The sequence below is a fragment of the Saccopteryx bilineata genome, chromosome 1, assembly GCF_036850765.1.
Source record: "Saccopteryx bilineata isolate mSacBil1 chromosome 1, mSacBil1_pri_phased_curated, whole genome shotgun sequence".
Classification (NCBI taxonomy): Eukaryota; Metazoa; Chordata; class Mammalia; order Chiroptera; family Emballonuridae; genus Saccopteryx; species Saccopteryx bilineata.
This window is the reverse complement of record NC_089490.1, coordinates 19,342,992-19,368,386: the sequence shown is the minus strand read 5'-3', so window position 1 is coordinate 19,368,386 and position 25,395 is coordinate 19,342,992. Positions and strand designations below refer to the sequence as shown.

Here is a 25,395-nt window from a genome sequence, read left to right as displayed (position 1 = left end):
TATTGTCCCTAAGGCTGGGAGAGCTGGGAAGGCGAGGACACCGGGTATCTGGTTGGGGACCAGCGTAAGCTCTCCCGTCTCGTCTCCTCGCCCCCCAGGACTGTTCTGGGGCTCTGCTAAGGAGGTCGCGGGCACGGTGTGCTTGGCACGATGCAGTCAGGCCACAGTAAACACCTGCTTACATCAGGGCTTGGGAGCACCCGGCCTGGGTGAGCAGGGCCAGCCTGCCCGGGTTCAAATCTTGGCCCGGCCTCTTAGCAGCTACATGATCCCGGTACGTTATTTAGCTTGTTGGTGCCTCGGTTTCCTCTTCTGTAAAATAGAGGTGACAATTATAGCACCTACCATGTGGGTTCAGTTCACTGGGAGGAGGGAAAGAGCGAATTCATGCTCTGAACAGTGCCTGGCGCCCATGAGCAAGCGCCGTGCACAGGTGAACGTTTACTGGTACGTGAGCGTGTTTGTGTGCAAACATGTGCAGGCACGAAAACCTGCCCCGGGTTCATGGCGATTATCTATAAGAAATATTTTTCAGTTACAGCTTACACGTCATACTACTTTGTATTAGTTCCAGGTGTGCAGCGTAGTGGTTAGACGTAGTGGTGATAGCCTTTACAAACTGTTCCCACTGACAGTTCCGGGACCCGCCTGGCACCGGACATAGTTATGTATGACAGTGTTACTCGCCGTAGTCCTTAGGAGGTGCTTTACTCCCCGTGACTGTTCTGTGACTGCCCGTTTGTACTTCTCAGTGCCCTCAGCTTTTTCACCCTCCCAGTCTGTTCTCTGTATCAGTGCGGCTGTTTCCGTTTTGTTTGTTCATTGGTTTTGTTCATTAGATTCCGCAGGTGAGTGAAATCCTATGGTATTGTCTTTCCCTGACTGATTTATTTCACTTAGCTGAGTACTCTGCAGGTCCGTCCGTGCTGTTGCAAATGGTCAGATTTCCTTCTTTTTCATGGCTGAGTAATATTCCACAGGCATACCACAACTATTTTTTTTGGTGGTCTGTCAGTGGGCACTTGGGTTGATTCCAAATCTTGGCTATTGTAAATGATGCTCGTGGTGATTACTGTGATGACGAGGATTTGAGTGAAAACGGGGGATGAAGATGAGAGCTCACGTTTCTCAGGCCGTCCTCTGCGGCAGGTGCTGCCCTAAACGCTTGCCCCGGACCACCCCTCCCTCACACTCACTCTGTGGTTCATCTCCAGTCGGGCCATCAGCTGGCAGAGAGAATTAAGTTACCATGAGGATTGGCATTTTAGTAGTTGGTGCTGGGGCAGACTTCCTTGGGGCAAGCTTCCTGCCAGCCTGTGGACTTGAGGGAGGGGCCAGAGGCCAGCTGGTGGGCTGTATGGTGCCGGGGTGATGAGTGTGGTTCCAGCTTCATCCAGGCCTAGCTTTGAACTCTGCCTGAGCCAGTTACTCTGTGACCTCGGGCCTCAGTTTGCTCACATGTAAAATGGAGATGATAGCAGCACCTGCCTCCTCAGGGGACGGTGAAGCGGAAAGGAGACACCACAGTAAGATGACCAGCACAGGCCTGGCCTGGAGTACGTGTCCCACAGATAAATGCCTTGATTAGGCACCTGTTGTAGAGGAGGTCATGTGTCGGATGGGGAGTTTGAGCCACATAGATATCCTTGCAGAGTTAACTGTGGGTCAGAACCACTAATTGGACCCTAATCTGGCCATGAAATCAGCGTAGTGCTGTGATGGTGAACCTATGACACATGTGTCAGCACTGACACGCGGAGCCATTTTCGATGACACGTGGCCGCATGCGGCCACATGCCAGAGAAGTATGGGGCCACATGCCGAGAAGGACATTTCATCCTCAGCTCCTGCCCATCCAGGTGCAGTAAGTAGCTGAGGATAAAACATTTGCTATGGTAGACACTCTGTGCCAGAGGTCTGTAGGCCAAAACAACAGAACTCCGGCACAGAACATCTAGTTCTGGGACTTCCGGTTAGGCCGTTAGGGGATCTTTGACCTCACTTCCGGTCGGCAGAGCAGGGAGCAGCGGAATGACGCGGGGGACGCATTTCTGGGGGCCCTGTGATCGCCATTACCAGCAACCACACAACCACAGCAACCATCATCCAATCTACTGTTCTGGGGTGTCGTGGATTTCTAATTGACCATCATTACTGAGATAAGTGAGGGGGAGGCTGGGAGAGGCGAGGGCCTGTGCTATGGGTACCATTTCCCGCCATTAGAAATAGCGGCAGCCATCTTAATTTACATAAGATGCAACTTGCAGAATTTCAAGACAGCATCTGGGCTCAGGTGTTTGTCGACTTGAGGTCAAAGCTTGAGAATCTGGAAAGGTGCCGCTTGGAGAATCAAGAGGAGTGCCACTAGGAACAGGAAATTTGGAGTGCCTGGAACTGATTACCAGACACTTTTAGCACCCGAAAAATATAGCAATGGCTTTACTCACAATTTTTCCCTCTATGTACTTTTGTGAGACCTTATTCTCAGAGTTAAATAATATCAAAACCAACAAAAGAAATAGATTGACAGATGAAGTTAGTAGTGCTTGCTTGGGCTTGAAGTGTACAAAATACCAACCTTCAATTGAAGATTTAGCCAATGAAATTCAGCAACAAAAAAGTCACTAATAGCTTGACCAGGCAGTGGCGCAGTGGATAGAGTGTCGGACTGGGATGCTGAAGACCCAGTTTCGAGACCCTGAGGTCGCCAGCTTGAGTGAGGGCTCATCTGGTTTGAGCAAAAGCTCACCAGCTTGGACCCAAGGTCTCTGGCTCGAGCAAGGGGTTACTCGGTCTGCTGAAGGCCCGCGGTCAAGGCACAGATAAGAAAGCAATCAATGAATGACTAAGGTGTCACAATGCATAACGAAAAACTAATGATTGATGCTTCTCATCTCTGAGGAAATAAAAAAAGTCACTAATAGGCAGGTTAAAGAATTCCCCTCCCCCTCACTTATCTTAGTTCACGGCACCCCACACAAGTTAAATAATATCAAGACCAACAAAAGAAACCAACTGACAGATGAACAAAGAAGTCACTAAGCTGGTAAGTTAAATAATTAGTTTTTGGTTTATTAAATACAGTTATATATTACAATTATACATTTTTGTTATTTAAACTATAAATATCGCAAAATTATGTTTTTTTCTCAAAGTGACACACCACCCGAGTTATGCTCGGGTTTTTGGCAAATTTTGACACACCAAGCTCAAAAGATTGCCTGTCACTGGCTTAGTGGGTCTCAGTGAACTTTTTCTTTTTTTTTTTTATGAAAAAAAAAAAAAGAAAACATCCAAGTGTATTACACAGTATTGTTCAGGACTGTTTTGTGTCATGCTCATATGTATGCATGTTCTCTGTACATTCGTGTGTGTGTGTGTGTGTGTGTGTGTGTGTGTACTGGGGTCAAATAAAAATATTTTTCTGTGAGTCATGATCAAAATATTTGGGGCTAGTGCCTTAGAGATTATCTCCCTCCCGCGCAGTGTTTATGAGGCTCATACTGAGGCAGGACCCAGCACCCCACGTCAGGGGCCGGCCTGGGGAGTCGGGCCCCGTTCTTAGCAAGGTGTGTGGGGTGAGTGGACCCTGCGGGTTCCACAGGGGCCGAGGGAGAGGGGGCTAGGGAGGGCTTAGGAGTGCTGCCCTGCGTTGGATGGGGACAGTGCCCGCAGACAGTGCCTGGCGTGAATGGTTGGCTGGGGGTCTGGAGCTGCAGAGCCACCTTGGGAGGGGGTGCTCACTGGCAGTGCAGGGCCAGGCCTGGCCAGAGGTGCCCGTGCCAGCTAGAGCAGAGGGGTGCGGGGCACCTCAGGGTACTGGGCAAGGGCTGTGCCCTCCTCCTCTGACTGGGGTGGGGTGGGGAAGAGGAGGAATCAGTTACTGGGAGACCCTGTACCCATTGTGGATCCGTTTCCTCCCCCCCGCCCCGTTGGCCCCGAGACTTCCCCTCCCCTCGGCTGCCTGGGCTAGCTCGCGCATGGGTCTGGCCTGGGACCTGGCTCCGCCCTGAGCCCGGATCCAGGAGACAGGAGCCTTGCTACCACTTAAATGGCCACCCAGGGCAAATCAGAGCCTCAGTTTCTTCATCCGTAACGCGGGCTTTCTGCTCCTGAGTGGCTGGCCTCATGGGTGGAGATGCCCATCTTGTGACATGACGTGGTGAGCTGGCTATAGGAAGTGTGAAGAGCTCTGGGTGGGCGGATATTGTCGTGTCTAAGTCCAGGAGGGCCGGGGAAGGTCATGAGGACATCAGCTGTCTAGCTGGAGAGCCCCCAGCCTCACCACCCCGTGACCTGGGGCCGTGGGGCAAGGGAGGCAAAGGGCTGTGGCCCGTGGTGAGCTGGGGATATCCCCAGCTCTACGGGGGAAGTGGCTTCAGAGGATGAGATCCAGGTTTGGCCTAGGTCTGGGAACCCCAACTTCCAGAGTCCCCACCTACATGGGGTACCTTAGGAGCCCCGGTGTGAAGGTCCACGCTGCCAGGTGGAGGGACAGAGCCTGAGACTGATGGGCAGGGGCCAGTTTCCAGGGAGCCGTGGGAGGCTCCCAGCCAATGAACCCAGAGCGCAGAGGCTCAGGCAGGAACGTGGTTTTTACTAAAAGGTCACATAATTGAGCAGCACCTCCTCTGTCCCGGGCACTGAGCACCTTTATATATTTGCAAATTTAATCATCACAATATCTAATCCACAGGTCTTATTTTAAAGAAAAATTTTAAAATCTATTGATTTTAGAGAGGAAGGGGGAGAGAGGGAGAAGAGAGGGAGAAAGCGAGAAAGCACGATAGTAACACCCATCTCTTCCTGTATGTGCCCTGACTGGGGATCGAACCAGCAACCTCTGTGCTTCTGGATGACGCTCTGATCAAATGAGCTCTCTGGGCAGGGCTACACAGGTCTTCTTTATTTTTTAAAAAATTTATCTCTTTGTATATTGTTTATTGATTTCAGAGAGGGGGGAGAGAGAGAGAGAGAGAGAGAGAGAAAGGGGGAAGGGAGGAGCGAGAAGCATCAATTTGCTTCCCTCAACTTGCCTCGACGGGCTTTCCGACCGGAGACCTCCGCACTCCAGGGCGACGCTCTATCCACTGCACCGCCACAGGCCAGGCCACGCAGGTCTTACTGTCCCATTTCATAGGTGAGGAAACTGAGGCCAGGAATGGTTAAGTCTCTCACCCAAGGTTGCCTAGCTAGTGAGTGACAGAGCTGGGCTGAGGGCACGAGTTCTGGGTTCGAGCTGCCGGGGCTGAAATCTGGGCTGCGCCACTCACTAGCCAGGTGACCTTGGAAAAGCGACTGAATCTCTCTTGCCGTTAGTTTCTCACTCCGTGAAGTGGGAATGACAGCACAGGCTGCCCCACAGCCGCTGGGAGAAGCGCACGGGACTGTGGCGGTGCCGTGCTTCGAGCGCAGGAAGGGCGCGGGCAGTGGGGTCCGCCTCACTGGCTCCTGCCCGCAGGAGTCACCTGCTGTGTGACCCTAGGCCAGTTTTCTGGCCTCCTGCGGGGGGGGGGGGTTCCAGTCTCCTCAGCTGAGTGACACAGCATCCTGGTCTCTTCCTTGCCCCTCTCAGTGGCTTGCTGAGGGTCAGATGGGATTCAAACCCTGGGTGGGCCCTCAGGGAGGCCGTCATAGAGCAAAGGTGCGAGACACCCCAGACCCCAGGAGCTGCCAGGAACGTTTCAGGGCTTGTAGCTAACTGCAGGGTCCTGGTGCATCTTGTTTGGGCTTGCTTTGAGCTTTCATGTTTCCTGCTGGCCCCCACAGGCGTGTGATTGGTGACCCCAGATTTACTCTGGGGTTTCCCAAGATGTGTCCTATGGAAGGGCTTGGTGGTTGAGCAGGTATGGCAGTGTGGGTCAAAAAAAAAGCAAAATGGGTTTCTTTGCTGCAGGACTTGTCAGAGCCTTTGCTACACTAGTATTCAGTGTGTCCCCACAATATGTGGTCATGATTTACCCCAGGAGATTTCAAAGGCCTGGTCTTCAGAGCACCATTTTCCAGATGGAGACACAGACCTGGAGTGAAGCATAGGACATCGTTTCCCCAGATCATGAAATTGTCTTTCACCGAGCTGGGACTAGAACCCAGGGCTCCTTGAGTCTATGGCTATGGAGGGCTTTGCTCAGGACCCCCTCACCCCCCACCCCCTTTCCCTCCTTCCTCTGTTCATCTCAGAGAAATGTAAGTGGTGCTGTTTCTCCCGTCCCTTGGGCTCCCAGCAGCGTTAGAGGGTGTTGCATCCCTCTGGGCATCGCCGGGGAGGAGGATCTGTGCCCAGCACGTGGGCCCCTGGAGAGAACTTCCCGGCTGATGGATGACAACAGGCTCATCCCGCTGCAGGGCCCCGAGCAAGTGGATTCAGTTTCCTGGGCCCAGGCTCTCCCACTGCGGAATGAAGCTCATCCTCCTGTCTGTTATCCTGAGTACTGAGAGGCTCACCCAACACCGGACGGGCATGTGCTCCATTGCTCCATTAAGGTTCCATCATGTACAGAGACGCCCAGGAATCTAACAGTTCTTATCATTTCTGGGGGCAAAGAGGGGAAAGCATGGAGGAGGTAAGGGAGACCCCTGGCCGTGGAGTCTGGCATGGTGCCCATGCGTGCCCCCCTTTGATGTCTGCCCTTTAGTATACTGCCACCCCTCTCTGGGCTCAGCCCCTCCCCCCCAATCGCGATCGCCTATGACGTTCGCAGGATTGCCTGGTTTCCTGCACGGAGTTGGTAGTCGAGTTGGGAAGGAAACCCGAGTGTCCGGGTGCCGCCGTCCGCTCTGCTTTGAGCAGGGCGGTCTTCTCCAGCTTCTGTCCTTTGGGTCCCCCACCCTTCACGTAGGGGGCTGGCCACTGCTCTGTCCAGATGGCAGTCAGGGTGTAAATGCCCCCAGCCCTCTGCTGACTGGCGGGGCGGAATCCTAGCAAAAGGCCAGTGATGGGTCCAGCCGGGTTGGGAGGTGGGAGGACGTGGCACCTCCCTGGTAGAGAGTGTCCTCTCCAGGAGGGCTGTTTGCCCCATTTATTCTTAGCACTGACTCATTATAGTCTATTTTTAGCCTTGTATCTAAGTGTTGCCAACATCTGGTGCAGCCAGTACCGAAGGCATTGGGGGTGGCAGGCGACCCCCTTGGGCTTTGCCGGGGACTGGAGCCTGTGGCCGGAGTACAAGGACAGAGCCCTCTGCTCCTGCACCTGCCACAACTTGAGGCTGGGCGCGCAGTAGGCATCCTATTTATACTTGTGCATTGAGTGCTCTCCGCATCGCAGCATGCTAGTCCCAGCTCCTGGTGGGGGCGGGGAGGTGGCGTGGGTGTTACCCTCCAGCCGCAGGGCATGCGCTATCGGTGCCCATCAGGTAGGCTTCCCTCGTCCAGCCCTCGTGAGTTCCAGCCAGCCTCTGACCCGAACAGAGGAGGACTCAGAGGAAGGAGGCAAACCCCAAGCTAGGGCACTTGTTAGAGTCACCACCAAAGGAGGAGCAACAGACATTTGCAGGCCAGACAGCCCAGGGTCCAGTCCTGGCTTTGCCGCTTCCAAGCTGTGTGACCTTGGGCAAATCATCCACTTCTCTGTGCCCATTTCCTCATCTGTGAGATGAGACTGGGAGTCTAGTGTTGTGAGGATTAAGTAAACAATAATGTTCGAAGTGCCTAAGTTATCAGTGCTACATAGTAAGGTAGTGGTGGGACTTTTATTATTTTTATTGTTTCATTACTAACGAGAAGCTCTGGAGGTGCTGTACCGGTGGAGTGAGCTGGGGAGGAGGCTTGTCAGCTTTTCTATAGGGAGGTGCAGCCTGGGACGGGGCTTGGGGGGTGCTTATAGCCAGGCCCCTGATGGTGGCAACTTCTGCTCGGCTGTAGCCGGAGGCCATGAACACGCAGGGTTGAAATGTGCTTTGCCCTTCACAGGCTGGGTGAGTCGCTGAACTTTTCTGAATATTCGTTTCTTTACCCACAAGGTGATGATGTGTACGCCACAGAATTATTGTGGGAAGTAAAGCGTCGATGTTGGTGGAGCATTGCTGGGCACACAGTGGGAGCTGAATCCGTGGGACTTTTTTTTGCCGTGTCCCTCGCCCACGGCAGGTGGAATGCCATTGCCCTGGTAGCCGGGGAGGAGAGCATGACCTGGCGGTCTGGGGGGCTCTGGTCCTAGCTCTCCCTGAGCCATGGCTTCCACATACATTACTTACTTCCCTTGGGCTTCTGGGACAAGCGGAGGCCAGAGAAAGCTGTGGTTTTTAGCTCTTCCTCAGAACCCCAGGGGGGCATCGAGGGCTCCCAGTTGGAGGCCAGGTGGTCTGGCCCTCTCCCCTCCCCACAGAGCGGCTTCACTTGTATTTTACATATCAGGGTTCCTGATAAATTTTGTCTAAAAATGGGGTTCTGCTGGTGGGCGACCTCCCAGGCTCCTGTCATCTGACATCTGTGTCCTCTAACTGGGCACTGACTCTGGGAGGCACCTGTGCGGGGGGACTCTGGCGAGCCCTGGGCACTGATGCCCAGAGGGTGTTCCCCGCGGGGCCCACAGACTGCTCCTTAGAGGAGAGGTTGGAGCCCACTCCAGCCTCGCTGCCTGTGGGGCGTGGGGGCCATGAGGACATGACTCAACCCCAGGAGCAGAGACCCCCAGGAAGGAGCGAGGGCTGAGATGGGCCAGACGTGCCGCTGCCGCCACGGCGCTGGCTTGTCGTAGGTGCTCCAGAAATGTTTGAGATGAGTGGACAGAGTGGCACCAGCACAGCATCCGGGCAGCGGGCCCTCTGTCGTGGAGGCACGTCTTCCCTGCCACCCTCCTCTTCTGTCTCGTCCCTGGCCCGCTCTCCCCATCCCCCCCTCTGTTTGACCAGCCACAAGCCACCCCAGCCTTGGGGTCCGTGCTCTCAGCCTTGCTCAGAAACTTGGACAAGACACTTCCCCAGCCTGAGCCTCACTTTGTTCATCAGTGAAATGAGGGTGATGGGCTCAGGATCAGAAGACTCCTACTGGCTCTTGTCGCCTCTGTTCTCAGGGCCGGTCACACACATACATGCGCGCACACACACATACGCGTGCACGCACACATGGACGCATGCACGCGCAGACACGCACACACATGCGTGCACACATACGCGCACACATGGATGCATACATGCGCAGACACGCACACATGCACGCAGGCACACGCACACATGCACACACATGTATACACACACGAAGGGCTGGGCGGGCCTGCTGGGGGGGTCCTCCCCCTCTCCCAGACGGGGACCTCCCAGGTGGAGGAGGTTGGGGTACTGCCATGCTCCAGGGTGTGATGAGCTGAGCTGTGGCTCAGTGGGGGATGGGGCCTGTGGGTGTGAGGGGAAGGGTGGGCATCCAACTGTGTCCACTGGGCTGGGCCACCACCGTGACTTTTGTGTGTGACCTTCTGGGAGTGTGGGCGGCAGCCACTGGGGCGCGTACTTGTGTCGCCATGACTGGGTGGGAAGGGGTGCGTGAATCAGGCCAGTGACGGGCAAGGCGGCTGCCTGCTGCTGCGGAGCTCCCGGGCTCTGAGAGGGGAAGGTGATTCATGCAGAAGCCCACAGCCTGAGGCATAGGGGGGCCAGGCCCCCTTGCTTCCCCCCCTTCCCGCCGGAGGCCTGTGTTCCCCCTCCTCCCTTGCCTCAGACCCAGTTTCTCACTTGGGGGTAAGTGGGTGCCTTGACCTGCAGCCTGACACCCCTCTCAGGGGCATTTTGGGGGGTGGCCCGTGCCTGCAGCAGTGGAGTCGGTGTGGGGAGCAGGAGGTCTCCGGGACCCCACATCCTGGCACTGGGCAGTCCCCTGCCCCAGAGGGAGAGCATGCCCGCTGGACTGCTGTGGTCAGCGCCCCAGCCCAGCCAGTGCTCTCCTAGCTGGAGAGGACCTGCCGGAGACGGGAGAGCCTCCACCTGCCCACCAGCTCCCTGCCCTCCTGGCTGCGCTGACTGGTGACTCATCCCCCTGGGGAGGTGGGCCAGCTCCTCTGCCAGGGCACCGGGGCCTGGGGCTGAGCCCGGGACCCAGCGAGCTGGGACTGAGGAGTGGGGTCCTCGGTCTGGGGAGGGGGCCCGGCAGACTTTCCTTGCCTCCTCTCCTGGCTCCACAGACTTCACCTCCCTTTGCGCACAGGGAAGGCCACAGCCCCAGGGAACATAATGGGTCCAAAATGCCTCACAAGTGAGCAGCCCAGTCTGGCAAGTGGACTCAGGAGTCCCTAATCCCCAGTGCCTGCCACCAGGCATGTCCCCATTCCACTGTCTGGGCTCGCTGGGGAAGAGGGTGGTGCCTGTGCCCCCACCCCTCCCAGGGCTGTGTAGCCTAGAAGGGGGCGGGGGGGGGAGGGCCCTCTCTGGGGAAATGAATTCCTGGCCTGACCCCAGATGCCGGCCTGCCCAGCTCCACGTCAGGGTAACGCTGGGCGCACACACAGCCCCATTGTACGCCCGGGCCCTGTGCCCGCAATGGGCCTGGCACCAGCTCTATCAGTGGCAGGCAGCTCCTCATCACCCCTTGTTGGGGCCCAAGCCGTTGGGCCCCTGGTCATTAGGGTGTGAGTGTGTGCTGAGTGGAGGGACCATTCAGATACTTGAGGAGTCAAAGAAATAGGTTCGTTTCGCTCATCAACTGTGCGGACGAGAGGCGGGAGTGGTGTCTCCCCTTCATGCAGGGACATCGAGGCACCCAGAAGCCTCCCGACTGGCTCAAAGTCACACAGGCTGTCGGGTCCTGAGTCTGTGCTCTGCGCCAGTACCGTGCTGCACCCCTGACCTCCAGGTCAGAGCTCAGGAAAAGGCAGCCCAGCTCTGGGGACTGAGGCAGGCCACTTTCTAGAAGCCATATGTCCCCAGAGTGGAAGGGGACCCTGGGACAGCAGGGTCCCCATGTGCCTTTGTGAAATGTGGTGGTTAACTTTCAAGGACAATGCTGATGGCTGGACAGGTAAAGCAAGTGTCCAGAGCTGGAGGGCAGCTCCGTGCCTCAGTTTCCCTGCTCCACCCACACTGTGTATCCCCTCTGCTCCTTGGGAGGGCACAGGAATGTAGAGGGGAGGTATGGGCACAGCTGGGGCCTGGCCCCTCACCCCCTTTTCCTCTGCTCCGCAGGCTGGGGGGAAGCCCCCCCTTCCGCACTCCAGCCTTCCTGCGGGCAGGGGTGCCAAGGCTCTGGCTGTTTCTATTTTGGGAGTCCGTCCTGAGCTGCCCCATCTCCTCAGGTTCCCCAGCCCCGAAGGGGCTTCTGAGGCCGGGGAGCCTGCCGAAGGAGCCGCCTGCCGAGGGCCGCCTGCCGAGGGGGTCCCACCTCTGCCTTGCACCCATGCCCCTCAGGCTCTGGGCCCAGACACGTCCTGGGGTTTCCCATTTCCCATTTTCTATGCTCAGCTCGTCCACTCCAGGGGCCCGGGCCTGGGGCCAGGCAGGGCTGAAGCGCTCCTCTTCTCGCCAGCCCACCCTTCCCGTCCTTTGTCCTGGACACGGGCCTGGTTCCCTCCTTCAGTGCCACCTCAGCCCTCTTAGCAAATGGACAGGGCATTCTGCCTGACTGCAGACTGTACAAGGCCAGGGCCACAGGGACAGGTGGGTAGAAAGAAGCTGGGAGGGCACGCGGAGGCCGGGGAGGAGCTTCACCTCTTCCCCCACGCCCTGCCCCGCCACGTGGGCGCATCTTTCTTCGTTTCCGCCACTCCCTCTGCCAGTCCACGTATCTTCACCCAAGGCCAGGGGGGTGGGCACGAGGAGGGCTTCCAGGGCTGAGTGGGGATTGGACAGTCTGTGGAGGGGGTGGGGCAAGGGAGCACCTGGAGGCCCATAGTGTGGGTGGGTAGGTGGGGGTAGTGGGGAGGCCTGGGCTGAGCCCAGGGCTTGTTTAGGGAGGGGGGGACCCTGGGTGCGTTTCCCTCCTGTGAAGGCTACTAAGGAGATTGGACTTTATCTGGTGGACAGTGGGGAGCCACTGGGGGCAGCGGAGCAGGGAATGACGTTTGTTTGTTGCTCAGACCATTTACTTCTACTCCTTTGTTCTTGCAGGGCTATTTTCTTCCTTTATTTTTCCAGACAATAAACCCTTCTCTGCTCCTCAGACCCTTCTCTCTGCTCCCTGTTCACCCCATCCCACATATCCGCACTGTTTTTGGCTTCCTCTGCTCAGCCGTCCTGGTCTGTTCCCCCTCCCTGTTTTTGTTTGATTTCCCCTTCTTCCCCCTGGCCCCTGACCCGCCTTCCCTGGGGCAGGGGGTGGGGGGTGTTGGGCTTGAGGGGAAAGGGATACAGGCTTGATGGGACACTGTGGTGGGAACAGGTGTGATGGTGATTGAGCCAGGAGGATTCCCTCTGTTCTGACTAGCGCTACACCCTTAAGGGAACAGCCCTCCCCCAATAATGTTGCTAAGGCTCATTAGGATCTTTGCATTTGTCAACCTGACAAATGGAGACATAGATTTCTCTAACATAAATTAGAGTGATGGGCCTTCATTTTCTGATTATTCAATTTGCAGAAAGGGATATTTAACCAGATGGGAATCAGACTGCAGACAACTACTGCCCTCTTTTGTCTCCTTTAAAATATCTATCTACCTACCCATGTATTCATTCATTCATCCACTCACCCACCCACCCATCCACTCACCCACTCATTCATCCATCCATCCATCCGTCCATCCATCTGTCTGCCTGTCGATCCATCCATTCGTCCATCATCCATCCGTCCATCCATCCATCTGTCCATCTGTCTGTCCATGCATCCTTTCATGTATTTGTCCATGCATCCATCTATTCATCCATCCATCCACCCACCCACTCACCCACCTACCCACACACACACACACACACACACACACCCACTCATTCATCCACCCACCCATCCATCCACTCATCCATACATCTGTCCAAGCATTCATCCATCCATTCATGTATCCATTCATCCATCCATGCACCCATCAGTCCATTTGTCGTACATCCATCCATCCATCCATCCATCCATCCATCCATCCATGCATTCATCTATCTACCCACCCACCCACCTACCCACATACTCACACACCCACTCATTCATCCACCCACCCATCCATTCACTCATCCATCAGTCTATTCATCCATCCATCCAACCATTCATCCTTTTGTCCATCCATCCATCCATCCATCCAATCATCTATTTATCCATTTATTCATGCATTTATTCATCTATTCACCCATCCATGTGTCTATGTGTGCATCCATTCATCTATGTATCTATCCATGCATTTATCCATGCATCCACCCATCCACCCATTAATCTATACGTGAATCCACCCATCTATGCATTGTATTCACCCATGCATCTGTTATATCTGTGTATTTGTCCATGGATTCATCAAATGTTTATCAAACACCTATATTAGATGTTTTACATTTTAATCCTTACAGTAGGCCTCCAAGATAAATATTATTGGGCGGAGGCTACTGAGACCCTGTGAAGCTGAGTTGCTAAAGGCCATGCAGACAGTAAGCAACAGATCTGGGATTCAGTTGAACCTGCTTCAGAACACACGCTCTTCATGTGGAATCAAACGGTTTTCCTTGGTGTCCCCAGTGTCTGGTTCTGAATGGGGCACATAACAGCCGTGTTACTGAGTGAGTGGGCATGCTAAGGTTCTGGAATGCCCACTCCTATAGTTCTAGTCTGTTCAGCCTGGGGAGGGAGGCGATATGGAGCTTAGTCTCATTGGCATCTGCCATCCGTAGGGTAATGTTGCCATCACCACCCCTGGAATGGAGGCTTCTTCATCCCATAACTTGCAACCCTGGCACATCCTAGTTTTTTCTCTCCATCTTACCCACTCCTCTTCTGAGGGAGGCTTCTAGGTACACCCTTGGCTGCTGCATCCAGCGCCACCAGCCTCCTCCAGTGACTGGGCTCTTGGCCCCTGCTTCTCTGCAGGGTGGCAGCCCCCATTTTACTCTGGCCCTTTTATTGGTCTTTCTTTCTAAGTGTTAGTTAGGGGCTTGTTTTAGGTCAAAACTGCCTCCCTGGGCCTCATTGGTTGAGACAAGGGTGTGAGCACAGGTGGTTTCCTTGGGAGGTGACCCAGGAAGCAGTAATAGGGGTAGACTAGTGAGACAGGGAGGAAGGAAGCCAGTGAAATGCGTGTTAGGGAGCGTTGGGTGCTCGTGGGCCTCGGCAGACTGGGCTTTGGAGTGACCCACAGCGGTGCAGGGAGGGCAGGGGGGTGTGCCCTTGCTCCCTTACTGTTGGCTGAGGGGTGCTATGGAGGGCAGGGCGCTACCCCTCTTGGGTCTGGCTAGATGCAGGGCTGGCAGCTGAAAGGCTCAGGTGGGCCTGCTGAGCAGGTGCCCAGGGGATGTGGCCAGGGCCCTACAGCCTCTGCCGCACTCTCTGAACCCAGGTTTGGGGGTCTGGTTGGTCCCTTGGAGTGTGGCTATAGTCAAGCCCTCTTCCCAAAGCTCCCTTCTCTCCACGTCCATGAAGCCGCCACCCCCTCCCCAGCTCCCCTGGGCAGACTCTTCCCACTGGGGCCTGTCACCACACAGTCATTGTGTTCAACAGAGCCTTAAGGAGCACCCACTGTGTGCTGGGAGCCACGGAGAAGAAGAGGAAGCCGTCAGGGTTCCTATAGGCATTCACAGTCGGGGAAAGGGTCCCAGTGTGACTGTCCTTACCACGCGACAGACCCTGGCCGCCCCTTGCAGGCCCTGTCCAAGGCAGGTGGACCTGTCTGTGCTGCATCCTGTCCTAGAAGGTGGGGCAGACATGCCGGGGAGCACATCGCCTGGAGCCACCTTCAAGTCCCTCCCAGCTCCAGGGTCCTTAGACTGTGATTGTCTGGGTTTCTCTGACTTCCTTTTCTGTTCTCCCACTGCCTTTGCCTCTTCCCTTCCTGGGGCCACTAGTAGCTCCTGGCTGCCACATGGCTGCCTTTCCTCTGGTCAGAAGCGAGCTTCTAGGGCCCTCCCTCTGTGTCCCTATGGGGAACAGGATGCAATTCACAGGCAGTGGGGGAGGGCTCAGTCCATTCAAGGGCGCCCTTCTTCAGCCCTGGTGAGGGCCCTGCCTGGCACCTGCTTCTTGGAGAGGGGCCTCCTCCCTCTTGCCTGCTGCCCCTGCCCCAGCCTGTCCAGCTCATGCCTCCTGGGCGTGAGTGCATGAGGAGGGTTACGAGCAGGAAGTGGAGTATATGAAGGCCTTCTGGTGCAGGGTGGGGGGGGCGGGGGCTGGGGGGCCAGCAGGCAGCCGGGATGGAGCAGGGGCTACGCTTGCTCGCACTGAGGACTCCTCACTGGGCCGCAGGGCAGCCATGCCAGTCCTGGTCCCTTTGCATCGTCCTCCAGCCGCTGCCCACAGACTTTCCCCTTGATGTTTTCACTTTCAAACCAGGTTTGGTGAGGGTGCGCGTGCCAGGGTGGCGGGGGCCCTGGTATGCCTGCCTGTGCCGGCCAGCCTCATTGTCTTGGACGTTCTCCCCCTGCTGACGAGCGCCACTCCCCCCCCCCCCCCCCCCCCCCCCCGGCCCTGGGCAGAGCCAGCGCTGGCGGAGCGCACAGCCTCCCTGCACCTGCCCCACCTGGGCAGGAAGGTGGCTGTGCCTGTTCTGGGTAGCAGTGCAGGCATGAGGGTGGGGAGGGGGGCCTGATGGTTCGCACAGGGACCCAGAGCTGGAGCTGATGACCAGGCTCTCAGCTGGAGTCTCAGGCTGGGGCTGCAGCATCTGATCTTGGAGGACTGAGTATATACAGGGCAGCTGCCTGCCTGCTAGGGAGAGAAGCCCCTCCCGGGATGTCCCCACCCAACACGCACAGAGCCCGGGGCGCTCAGCTCCTCTCTGCCCGGCCCAGGGCACAGTGTGGCTGGTGGGGTTGAAGGACAGAAGAGAGGGGTGCGTGAGCCGCCGTGTGCATTTGGAGAGGAAGACTGCAGATTCTCTTCCACCTTGTTGGGGGCGTAGGGGCAGCTCGCTCACTCCTTGGGTGGGGGGGGGACTGCTGAAGGTCATGTCCCCTATGGGAGAGAGCGTGGTCTTGAGAGCAGGTCTCCTCTGATTTCTCCGTGGAGCTAGGGAGAGGGCTGGCAGGGTGTACCGGGGCCGGGCAGGGGTAACCCAAGTTCTGGGGCTCGCACAGCAGCCGTGCCTGGAACACCCTGGGTGGGGGAGGGCCGGGCCAGGGCCCAGGTGAGGGAGCTCCTGGGCTTTGTGCCCCCAGTGACTGTTCCCAGAAGCCCAGCGCATGGGCACGAAGGGGAGGGGGCCGGCCGTAGGTGCGGGTAGCCCGGGAGATGCCTCTGGCTCTCCGGAGGCCTGTGCCAGCGCTGGCTGCCCTGTCCTGCTGTCCTGCCCCCACCGGGCGTGAGTCAGACTGAAAGCAGAAGCTGCCAGACGCTGCGCGGGGTGAAGCGAGGCAGAACCAACTGTGCTATTTTGGAACCTGCTTAATTCCCCTCCTATTCCCCCACCCCCTGCTCTCAGGGCTCCCACCCCTCCTGGTGGCCCCCACGTCCCTTCCCGGCCTTCCTCAAGGGGACAGTTAGGACAAGATTTGATTTCCCCTGGAATGGATGCAGGGGTGGGGAAGGGTGCTTAAGCCCCCCCCCCCCTTGGTGGACCCCTTCCCTGGCCAGGAGAACTGGCTTCTGTGGAACCAGCCTTCAGGGAGGTTGGGAGGGCAGTGCCCCCTCCTGGCGGGAGCTGCAAGCAGGCAGCCCTGGGGGGGGGGGTGACGGTCACCAGCTTTGAGCACTGCCCACCTGGGCTGTCCACCCCTGGCCAGCCGTTCACCACACTCAGGCCACTGTCAGCCGCCTCTGCCAGGGGTGTGAGCTGCCGGAGCCCCAGGTGGGACCCTGTCTCCGCAGTGACTCTCAGAAGGGTGGGAGGGATTTCCGGACCCGGGGGAGATATTTTGGGTCCAAGGGCCTTTCCAGAACCCGTGACATCACATACCTTGCAGCAGCCCCACTGACCCCCAGTTTGTCCATGGTTCTTCTGTGGGCATCCCAGGCCTGCATGAGGCTCTGGCCCCATGTTCCTGGGCTTCTCTGGGACCCGCATGGGCCTGGGCGCCCCGGGCAGTCCAGCCTGCTGTGGTGGAAGAGGTCAGTGCGTGTGGGTTTCGGAACTGGAGATGGGGTGCAGAGCTGGGAGCTGTCGCCCAGGTGAGAGGAGGGTAGACAGGGGCCTCTGCCCCGCCGGCAGCCGTGTGGCCTGGGAGAGCGTGGGCTCTGCTCTCGTTCTGCGTGGCCGTGTGTGTGTGTGGGGGGCATGGGCACAGCCTCCACCGAGTGGAGTGCTGCTCCTCTCAGGGGGACCCTGTGGTCAGAGCTCCGCCCTTCTTTTACGCCCCCCACCAGCAACCTGGGGTGGTGGGCTTCGTGTAGGAGGGGGTCAGTCAGCAGACACATTGCAGGTGACCAACTAAGATGTGGGTCCTTGTCAACCTCCAGGGAGCAGGACGCGGGGTTGCTCATTGCTCAGATGGATTTGGGGCCTCGGGAGGTGAGAGGGAGGGGAGAAGCTGTGTGGAGAAGAGAGTGGTCCTAGGCCTGCTGCGGGACACGCTGCGCTCCAGGTGGCCTGCTCCCTGCGGGGGCTGCGCTCTGGGCAGGAAGGGCCTGGGCGGTGCGTGGGGGGATGCTGTGTGTGCGCGCGTGGGTGGGTCTCCCGGGCCTGTCTGGGTGGGCAGGAAGGGCCTGGGCGGTGCGTGGGGGGATGCTGTGTGTGTGCGCGTGGGTGGGTCTCCCGGGCCTGTCTGGGTGGGCAGGAAGGGCCTGGGCCGTGCGTGCAGGGGATGCTGTGTGCGCGTGGGTGGGTCTCACAGGCCTGTCTGGGTGGGCAGGAAGGGCGGGGGGGGGGGTGCGTGCAGTGGATGCTGCGTGTGCGAGTGGGTGGGTCTCCCGGGCCTGTCTGGGCTGCCTTTCCACGGGAACCGCCTTGGCCCCAGGCTGCGTCCCCACACACCTGGACCATTGTCCTCGGTGCCCAGTAAGCTCCCAGTGCGGGGCAGGCCTGGAGCCCTGTGTTTCCGCTGCCACCTCGGCTCCTGGGCCTGCGAGGCAGGGCCGTGTGCTCAGGTTCCCTGTGGGGCTCAGAGGGCCCGGCCTGGCCCTGAAAGTGTCTCACCCCACCACGGGCCTGCACCTTCCTGCCGTCTCCTCCTGCTGGTCACTGATGTTCAGAAGTCTGCAAGTAAAGCGACTTGAATGGCCCGCCTGGCCCCTGGGATGCAATGATAAAGGGCAGATTCGGATGCAGTAGGAGGACTCGGCTGGGTCTGAGAGGCTGCGTGCTGACCGGCTCCGGGGGTGTGCCACCCCGGGGTTAGCTCTGTGTGGCGAGGACGTACAAGGCCCTCCCCCGTCTAAACTCCCTGCTGATGGACACTTCTCACCCAGCCGGGGAGCCAGCAAAGACCACGTCCCGGGTGCCATGCACGACACCCACTGCAGCTCCTTCGATCCCCTCACCTGTTCTGAGGGAGGAGCCATCCTGTTTTACAGGTGGGGAAACTGAGGCTCTGAGAGGTTAAGGACCTGTCCCCAATCACACAGCTGGTGAGCAGCAGAGCTGGGCGTGAACTGCGGTCTGCTGGTGTCCAGAGCACTTTCCACTAAACCCCACCGTCTGCTGGGGAACAGACGCAGCTCCGGGGATGGGTGTGGAGACGGGCCACAGCTGTCGGGATCGGGAGCTGCCGCAGCCCTGCGTGGGGGCTGGGCCGTGCCGTGCGGGGAAGGAGGAGCTGAATGGGGAAACGTGCTGGAGGAGGCCAGGGTTGGTGGCCCCTCCACTAATGGGCTCAAGACCCCCTGCCTGCCTCCTCCGTGGACCCCAGACAGACCCCCGCTGGGGCACCCGGCACACCGCTCTGCTCCGTGTGCTTATGCGCCTGTGCAGGCCGGGGTGGGTGTCCAGACTCCCTGACAGGTGCCTCAGCTCCTCTGCCTGCCAGTGTGCGGCCCTGGGCGGGGGGTCGCCCGTCTGGGCATCAGGGGCTGCCTCAGCCCGGGCACCGTGAGCTCTGCAGGAGCTGTAGGGAGGCCTGTTGGCTTGCACCTGGGAGGTAGGAGACCGTAGGCCACCTTCTGTGAACTTAGTGCCCTTGTCCTGCTCACAGGTGTTGTTGGCCTCCCCTCCCCCATGCCTCGTTCACTTAGCAAAGCCTGAGTTCTTCAGTTCTAAGGAGGTTGTTTTCAAAGTGCTCAGAGGCATATTAAACTCTTAGAAAGGGACCCAGACAGTAGGAGCTCATTTGCAGTGTCCGAGCCGCTGGGTGACTGGTGAGGGCTGTGGCAGTGGGTGGGGGAGGGATGCGGGTGATGGAGGAGAGGGGCCCCCGAGAGCGGGCCGGGGCAGGTGAGGGCTGTGGCAGTGGGTGGGGGAGGGGTGCGGGTGATGGAGGAGAGGGGCCCCCGAGAGCGGGCCGGGGCAGGTGAGGGCTGTGGCAGTGGGTGGGGGAGGGGTGCGGGTGATGGAGGAGAGGGGCCCCCGAGAGCGGGCCGGGGCAGGTGAGGGCTGTGGCAGTGGGTGGGGGAGGGGTGCGGGTGATGGAGGAGAGGGGCCCCCGAGAGCGGGCCGGGGCAGGTGAGGGCTGTGGCAGTGGGTGGGGGAGGGATGCGGGTGATGGAGGAGAGGGGCCCCCGAGAGCGGGCCGGGGCAGGTGAGGGCTGTGGCAGTGGGTGGGGGAGGGGTGCGGGTGATGGAGGAGAGGGGCCCCCAAGAGCGGGCCGGGGGCAGGCACTGGCGGGTCACTGTGCCGTGGGGACAAGGAGGGCGGGGCAGCGTGGCTTTGCACTGGGGCTGGGTTTGGAATGAGCCCTCAGATGGAGCCAGGAGCCACTGGGTGTGTGCTGCGTCCTCTCCTCTCACACCAGGGGTCGACCCGCCTTCCCTATCCAAGCCACCGGCAGACAGAAAAGCAAAGGCTGCGTCCCTAAGCTGCCCCACGGCTCATCTCCGTGGGTCTCCCCTGCGGCCGGTCGCCTCCCCTGTGCTGCGGCTGGGCTGGCGGTGGTCACACACCTGAGAGACCTGGGCGCCCATCCCCATGCACGTGTTCTTGCGCTGTGACCTTGGACCGGTCACGATTTGAATCTTGGTTTTCTCATCTGCCCAAGGTGCTCTTTGTCCCAGGAGGTGTTTGGGGAGGCCAGGTGAGGCTGGCAGTGGGTCCGCGGTGGGGACTCAGAGTGTTCGCTGTGGGAGGTGGGTGGTAATGGAGCAGGTGGTGGGTTGTTGGACAAGCAGCCTCCCGGGGACCCTGAGTCTCATCCTGGGAAGTCTGGGGGGTGGGATGGGGTGGAAGATCCGAAGAAGAAAGCTGATTTCTCTGGAAGCTTCCTTGTAGCTGGAGGGGCTGGTAGGTGGCCAGGAAAACAACCAGAGAACAAAGCAGTGTGGGTGCAGGCGGATGCTCAGGTGGATGGAGTGTCCAGGACTGGGGTGCAGGGAGCAAGGGACCGAGAGGGCTTCCAGTCCCCTTGCCCAGGGCAGCCAGGAAAAAGGTGGCCGCTGCCCACGGAGGGGCAGCGTGAGGGATCTGGCGTGTGTGTGTGTGTGTGTGTGTGTGAGAGAGAGAGAGAGAGAGAGAGGGCACGTGAGGCTGGGCTGTATCTGCACACCACAAGGGGACACCCCCAGGACCTTCCTGGTTTCTCCCTTTCCCTCCTGTCCCTCAAAGCCCAGTGACAGTCCTGGGGCTGGCCTCATGTCAGGGTCCAGCCAGACCCTATGGGACAGGACAGGTCCCTGTGAGAGAGGGTCCTTTCTAGGGTAGTGGGAACGTTCTCTATCTCAGATCACATGTGGGAGCGCACCCGTGAAAATCCATCCAGCTGCTCACTTTAAATCTGTGCATTTTGCTGGGGTAAATTATGCCTCAGTAAAAAGGAAAAAGACCAAAATGTTAAAATGAACATGTTAAGAGCATGTACCACTGACCTCATTCCCGTTCCTGGTACCAAATACTTTCCGATCAAACAATGCACACTTACCAGGGGCAAGTGTGACTTCCGTTTGCTGTTTTCAATATGGGAAGGAGCCCCACCGTTGCCTTTCATGATCTCTGGGGGTCCAGATGATGTAATAACAACCTGTCTTAGTAAGTCCCCCTGTGTGTGGGTGCTGTGCTGAGTGCTCTGCCCACTCGTGGTCTCTTTAGAACCCAAAGGTGGTCATCATCATCCACCTGCCTCTCTCCTGGCACTGCAGAGAATCGTGTGACCTACCAGCTACGAGGGGAAAAAGTTTGAAAACCCAAGGCGTTTGGAGAGGAAGCAAAGAGGGTGCCCAGTAATGGGAAGAGCAGTCCGAGGCCATCCTGCCCTGTCCTGTGAGAGACAGAGCTGGGGTTACCACTAGGATGCTCTGCCCAACCTGGAACCTTGATCGTGTGTGTGTGTGTGTGTGTGTGTGTGTGTGTGTGTGTAAGAAAGAGAGAGGGAGAGAGAGAGAGAGAGGGAGAGAGAGAATGAGAATGAGAGCGGATAGGACGCCTTGTCTCAAGAGGAGCAGAAAGAGAAGAGGGTCCAGGGATGCCCCTGGTGGGCATGGGCAAAGCAACAGTAAACAGTGACGGGATGATGACGGTGAGTATGCGCCTCTGCCCGCGCCTTCACCCTTGCAGAGGCGCCCAGCTTAGCTCACAACAGCTCCGTGGGAGAGGGGGCCCAGCGGGCAAGCCCCACGTGCCTGCTCTGCTGGAAAGATGGAGGCTGGGCTCAGACACCGAGTCAGGCTCACGCTCGCCCAGCCGCTTGTGGGCAGGGCTGCTGGCTCCTGGGAATCTCATCACGCCTCCCTGTCCCTAGCTCTCTTTGGTTCTGACCCCACTGATGCCCCAGCCGTGCAGGGACCTGCAACTGCCTTAGTAATTGGAATGGCCTTGTCCTGAGGTTCAGGATCGTGCAGACATTCTTGCTCCGTTTCCTTGTTCACTGGGCCTTCCTTTGCGGCCTCCTCTGCCAGAGGGGCTCGGACAAAACAAGAGAAACCCCAGTCCTGGCACCTCTCTCTCTCTTCCCTTCCTAAGGCCGAAAGTTTCCCTGGGAGGTCACAGGGTCCCCGCCCCTGCCTCCGGGCCCCGGGCCACCTGTTCAGAAGGCCTTCCTTTAGCGGTCGGTCTGATTTTCCTCTGCCACATTGCGCAGTTCCCGCACGACTGGTCGTTTGTACAGACCACAGAGGCACAGAACGTAATAAATGGTTTAACCAGGCGTCCTGGCCTCTGGGCGTCCACACTTTGTTGTTTCAGCCGCCAGACATGTGTTTTTCTGGGAATTCAGGAAATTATCTCTGCCCTTTGAGGAAGGGTAGAGTTTTTTCTGCTTGTGTTTGGGGATTCCAGACCATTTCATCGTTCCAGGCACCCTCTGGCCCCTGGGCGAGATGAAAGAGATCAGAAATCTGCTGAAAGTCTTTGACTGTCGGGGGCAACTTCAGTGGGGGTCCCTAAAATGAAACGTGGCACCCCCCACCCCGAGTGCAGGACTGAGGCCAGACTCTAAGCGTGAGGGGTTAGGGTGCGAGCCAGCCTGCCAGGGTCCAGCCTTGCCACTAGTGCATTAGCTCTGTGACCTGGCAAGTGACAACCTCTCCGAGTCTGTTTTCTCATCTGTACTCACGACATGAAATAATTGCAATAATTAAATAAAGTGCTTTGCCACAAAGTATGTACTCCATAAGCATAACCTATTAGTATAAAATATTTTTCCCAATTAGAAAGATATACATGCTCATTATAGAAAAAGAGTGACATTCCAAAAGTTGGGGAAAAAAACTCATTCACGATTGCATCATCCAAAGAAGTCAGTAATATTTTTATGATATATACTTCCTCCCAGGAGGGTTACTACACGTATTTGAACATGGTGATGATCAGCTTTTATATACGATTTGCATCCTGATTTTGTCACTTGGCATATCCATATGTTACTTTTTTTTTTTTTTTTAGGTGGGGGAGGGAGAGAGAGAGATAAACAGGGACAAAAAGACAGGAAGGAAGAGAGATGAGAAGCACCAACTCGTAGTTGTGGCACTTTGTTTACTGATTGCTTCTCATATGGGCCTTGACTGGGGGCCTCCAGCTGAGTCAGTGACCCCTTGCTCAAGCCAGCAACCTTGGGCTCAAGCCAGCGACCTTGGGCTTTAAGCCAGCAACCTTTGGGCTTAAGCCAGTGACCATGGGGTCATGTCAAAAATCCCACGCTCAAGCCAGTGACTCCACATTCAAGATGGGGAGCCCACACTCAAGCCAGTGACCCTAAGGTTTTGAACCTGGGTCTTCAACATCCCAGGTCAACACTCTATCCACTGCACCACCACCTGACTTACTGTAAACATAATATTACATCTGGAGGGCTGCACTATAATTTATTTAAGCATCCTATTGCTAGATATTGAGATTATTTTTTATTTTTCTCTATATAATGTGATGGGCATCTTTATGCATTTTGGGTTACTTCCTTGGGCTAGTGGATAATTTTTTAAAAGATTTTATTTACTGATTTTAAAGAGAGGATAGAAAGAGAGAAAGGCGAGGGGGAGGAGCGGGAAGTATCAACTCATAGTAGTTGCTTCCTGTATGTGTCTTGACCAGGCAAGCCCAGGGTTTTGAACCGGCGACCTCAGCATTCCAGGTCAATGCCTCATCCACCGCGCCACCACAGGCCAGGCACTAGTGGATAATTTTTAAGGCTTTGATACATATTGCCAAATTGCTTTTCCAGAGCAGATGTACCTAGCTGCACTTGGGGGGTTGTGTGGAAGCTGCCTGGAACCAAAGGAATTTTGAAGTTGTAGCCACATTTGGGTGGGAGAGTAATCAGCTTTTAAATTATTTAAGGTCTGCCCTCATTTTATTATTATTATTATTATTATTGATTGATTTGAGAGAGGAAGGGGTAGTCATTTGTTGTTCCACTTAGTTGTGTGTTCATTGGTTGCTTCTCATATGTGCCCTGACTGGGGATTGGACCTGCAACCTTGGTGTTTCGGGACCACGCTCTAACTGGCCAGGGCCTGCTGGTATTCTTATGCAGTCTTTTAAAGTGTAACACACAGACAGGAAACAAATTGTGAGTAGCTGGATGCATTCTCATAAATTTGACACTCCTGTGTGCCCAACGCCCCAAATCAAATGATGGGACATTCCTAGCCTCCCCCTTCTTCCCCGCCGCAAGCTGTCCTGTGCCACGCATGGCTCAGTCACTGCCGCGAAGGGGAACCGGGACCCTGACCTCTCACACAGAAGATTCAGTCCACTTGTTTTTGAACTTCATAAACGTCGATCACGCAGTGTGCATTTTTGTGTCTGGCTTCTTTTGATCAATATCATGTCTGCGAAAGTCACCTGACCTGCGTGTAGCAATCACAGGGCTGCGTTCCTTGTGAGTGGCATTCCGGAGTTGGGATGATCGGATCACACTCTTTTTTTTTTTGTATTTTTCTGAAGCTGGAAATGGGGAGAGACAGTCAGACAGACTCCTGCAAGCGCCCAACTGGGATCCACCCGGCACGCCCACCAGGGGGCGATGCTCTGCACCTCCGGGGCGTCGCTCTGCCACGACCAGAGCCACTCTAGTGCCTGGGGCAGAGGCCAAGGAGCCATCCCCAGCGCCCGGGCCATCTTTGCTCCAATGGAGCCTTGGCTGCGGGAGGGGAAGAGAGAGACAGAGAGGAAGGAGGGGGGGGGACGTGGAGAAGCAGATGGGCACTTCTCCTATGTGCCCTGGCCAGGAATCGAACCCAGGTCCCCCTGCATGCCAGGCCAACACTCTACCGCTGAGCCAACTGGCCAGGGCCGGATCACACTCTTTTTTAAAGTTTATGTTTTCATTTATTGGGTTGACCTGGTTTGCCAAACTCTGCAAGTTTCGAGTGAACAAGTAATTCAGTATAACACCATCTGCACACTGCATCATACCTCCCCCCACCCCTCTTCCTTATCTATTTTCCTGTTAATGGACACATGGGTGTTTTCCAGGGTGGGCTACTGTCCACGGGCGGCTCTGACCATTCTGGGGCACGGCCTCTGCAGAGCTTCCCTGTGCTTTTGTTAGGCGTACAGTTAGGGATGGAGTTGCTGGCTCGTTGGAGTGTGTGTTTTCTGTTTGCTGCTCCGATGTTTAAAGGATCACCCGGAAGGCAGTTCAGGCCTCACAAGCAATTGAAGGGACCTGACAGCACATGAAGATTGTGCTGTCTCTGAAGGCTCTGTCAGGGGCTGTCGTGGAAAATGAGATTGGCTCCGGGTGCTGGCCCTGAACTCCACCTGGCATGTGGCTTCTGGCCTTGGCCCCGTGCCTCTGGTGACCAGTGTCTTCACCCAGGGTCCTCGGCTGGCCTAGGAACCATACCACTGAGCTGGGCAGGGCTTGGGCCAGACTCCAGGTAGACATGGGGGCCCCCAA

At 57.0% G+C, this 25,395-nt stretch overlaps 1 protein-coding gene across 6 annotated transcripts in view; it reads left to right on the top strand.

Moving 5' to 3' along the window:
• The window catches only part of TFEB (transcription factor EB), a 53,035-nt gene that overhangs the window by 14,253 nt on the left and 13,387 nt on the right, over positions 1–25,395 (top strand). Inside the window, exon 1 of one of the 6 annotated variants that reach the window (XM_066245674.1) lies at positions 3,531–3,569. The exons of 2 other annotated variants lie outside the window; for them this stretch is intronic. Coding sequence is in view for 1 of the 4 variants with exons in the window: in XM_066245458.1 (XP_066101555.1) it covers positions 4,155–4,162 (8 nt within the window). In the remaining 3 variants the exon portion in view is untranslated. Of the gene's footprint in view, positions 1–3,530; positions 3,570–4,037; positions 4,163–6,418; positions 6,564–17,060; positions 17,086–25,395 lie in introns of those variants that run through there. 3 more of the 6 variants (XM_066245458.1, XM_066245766.1, XM_066245366.1) reach the window with 3 other exon arrangements.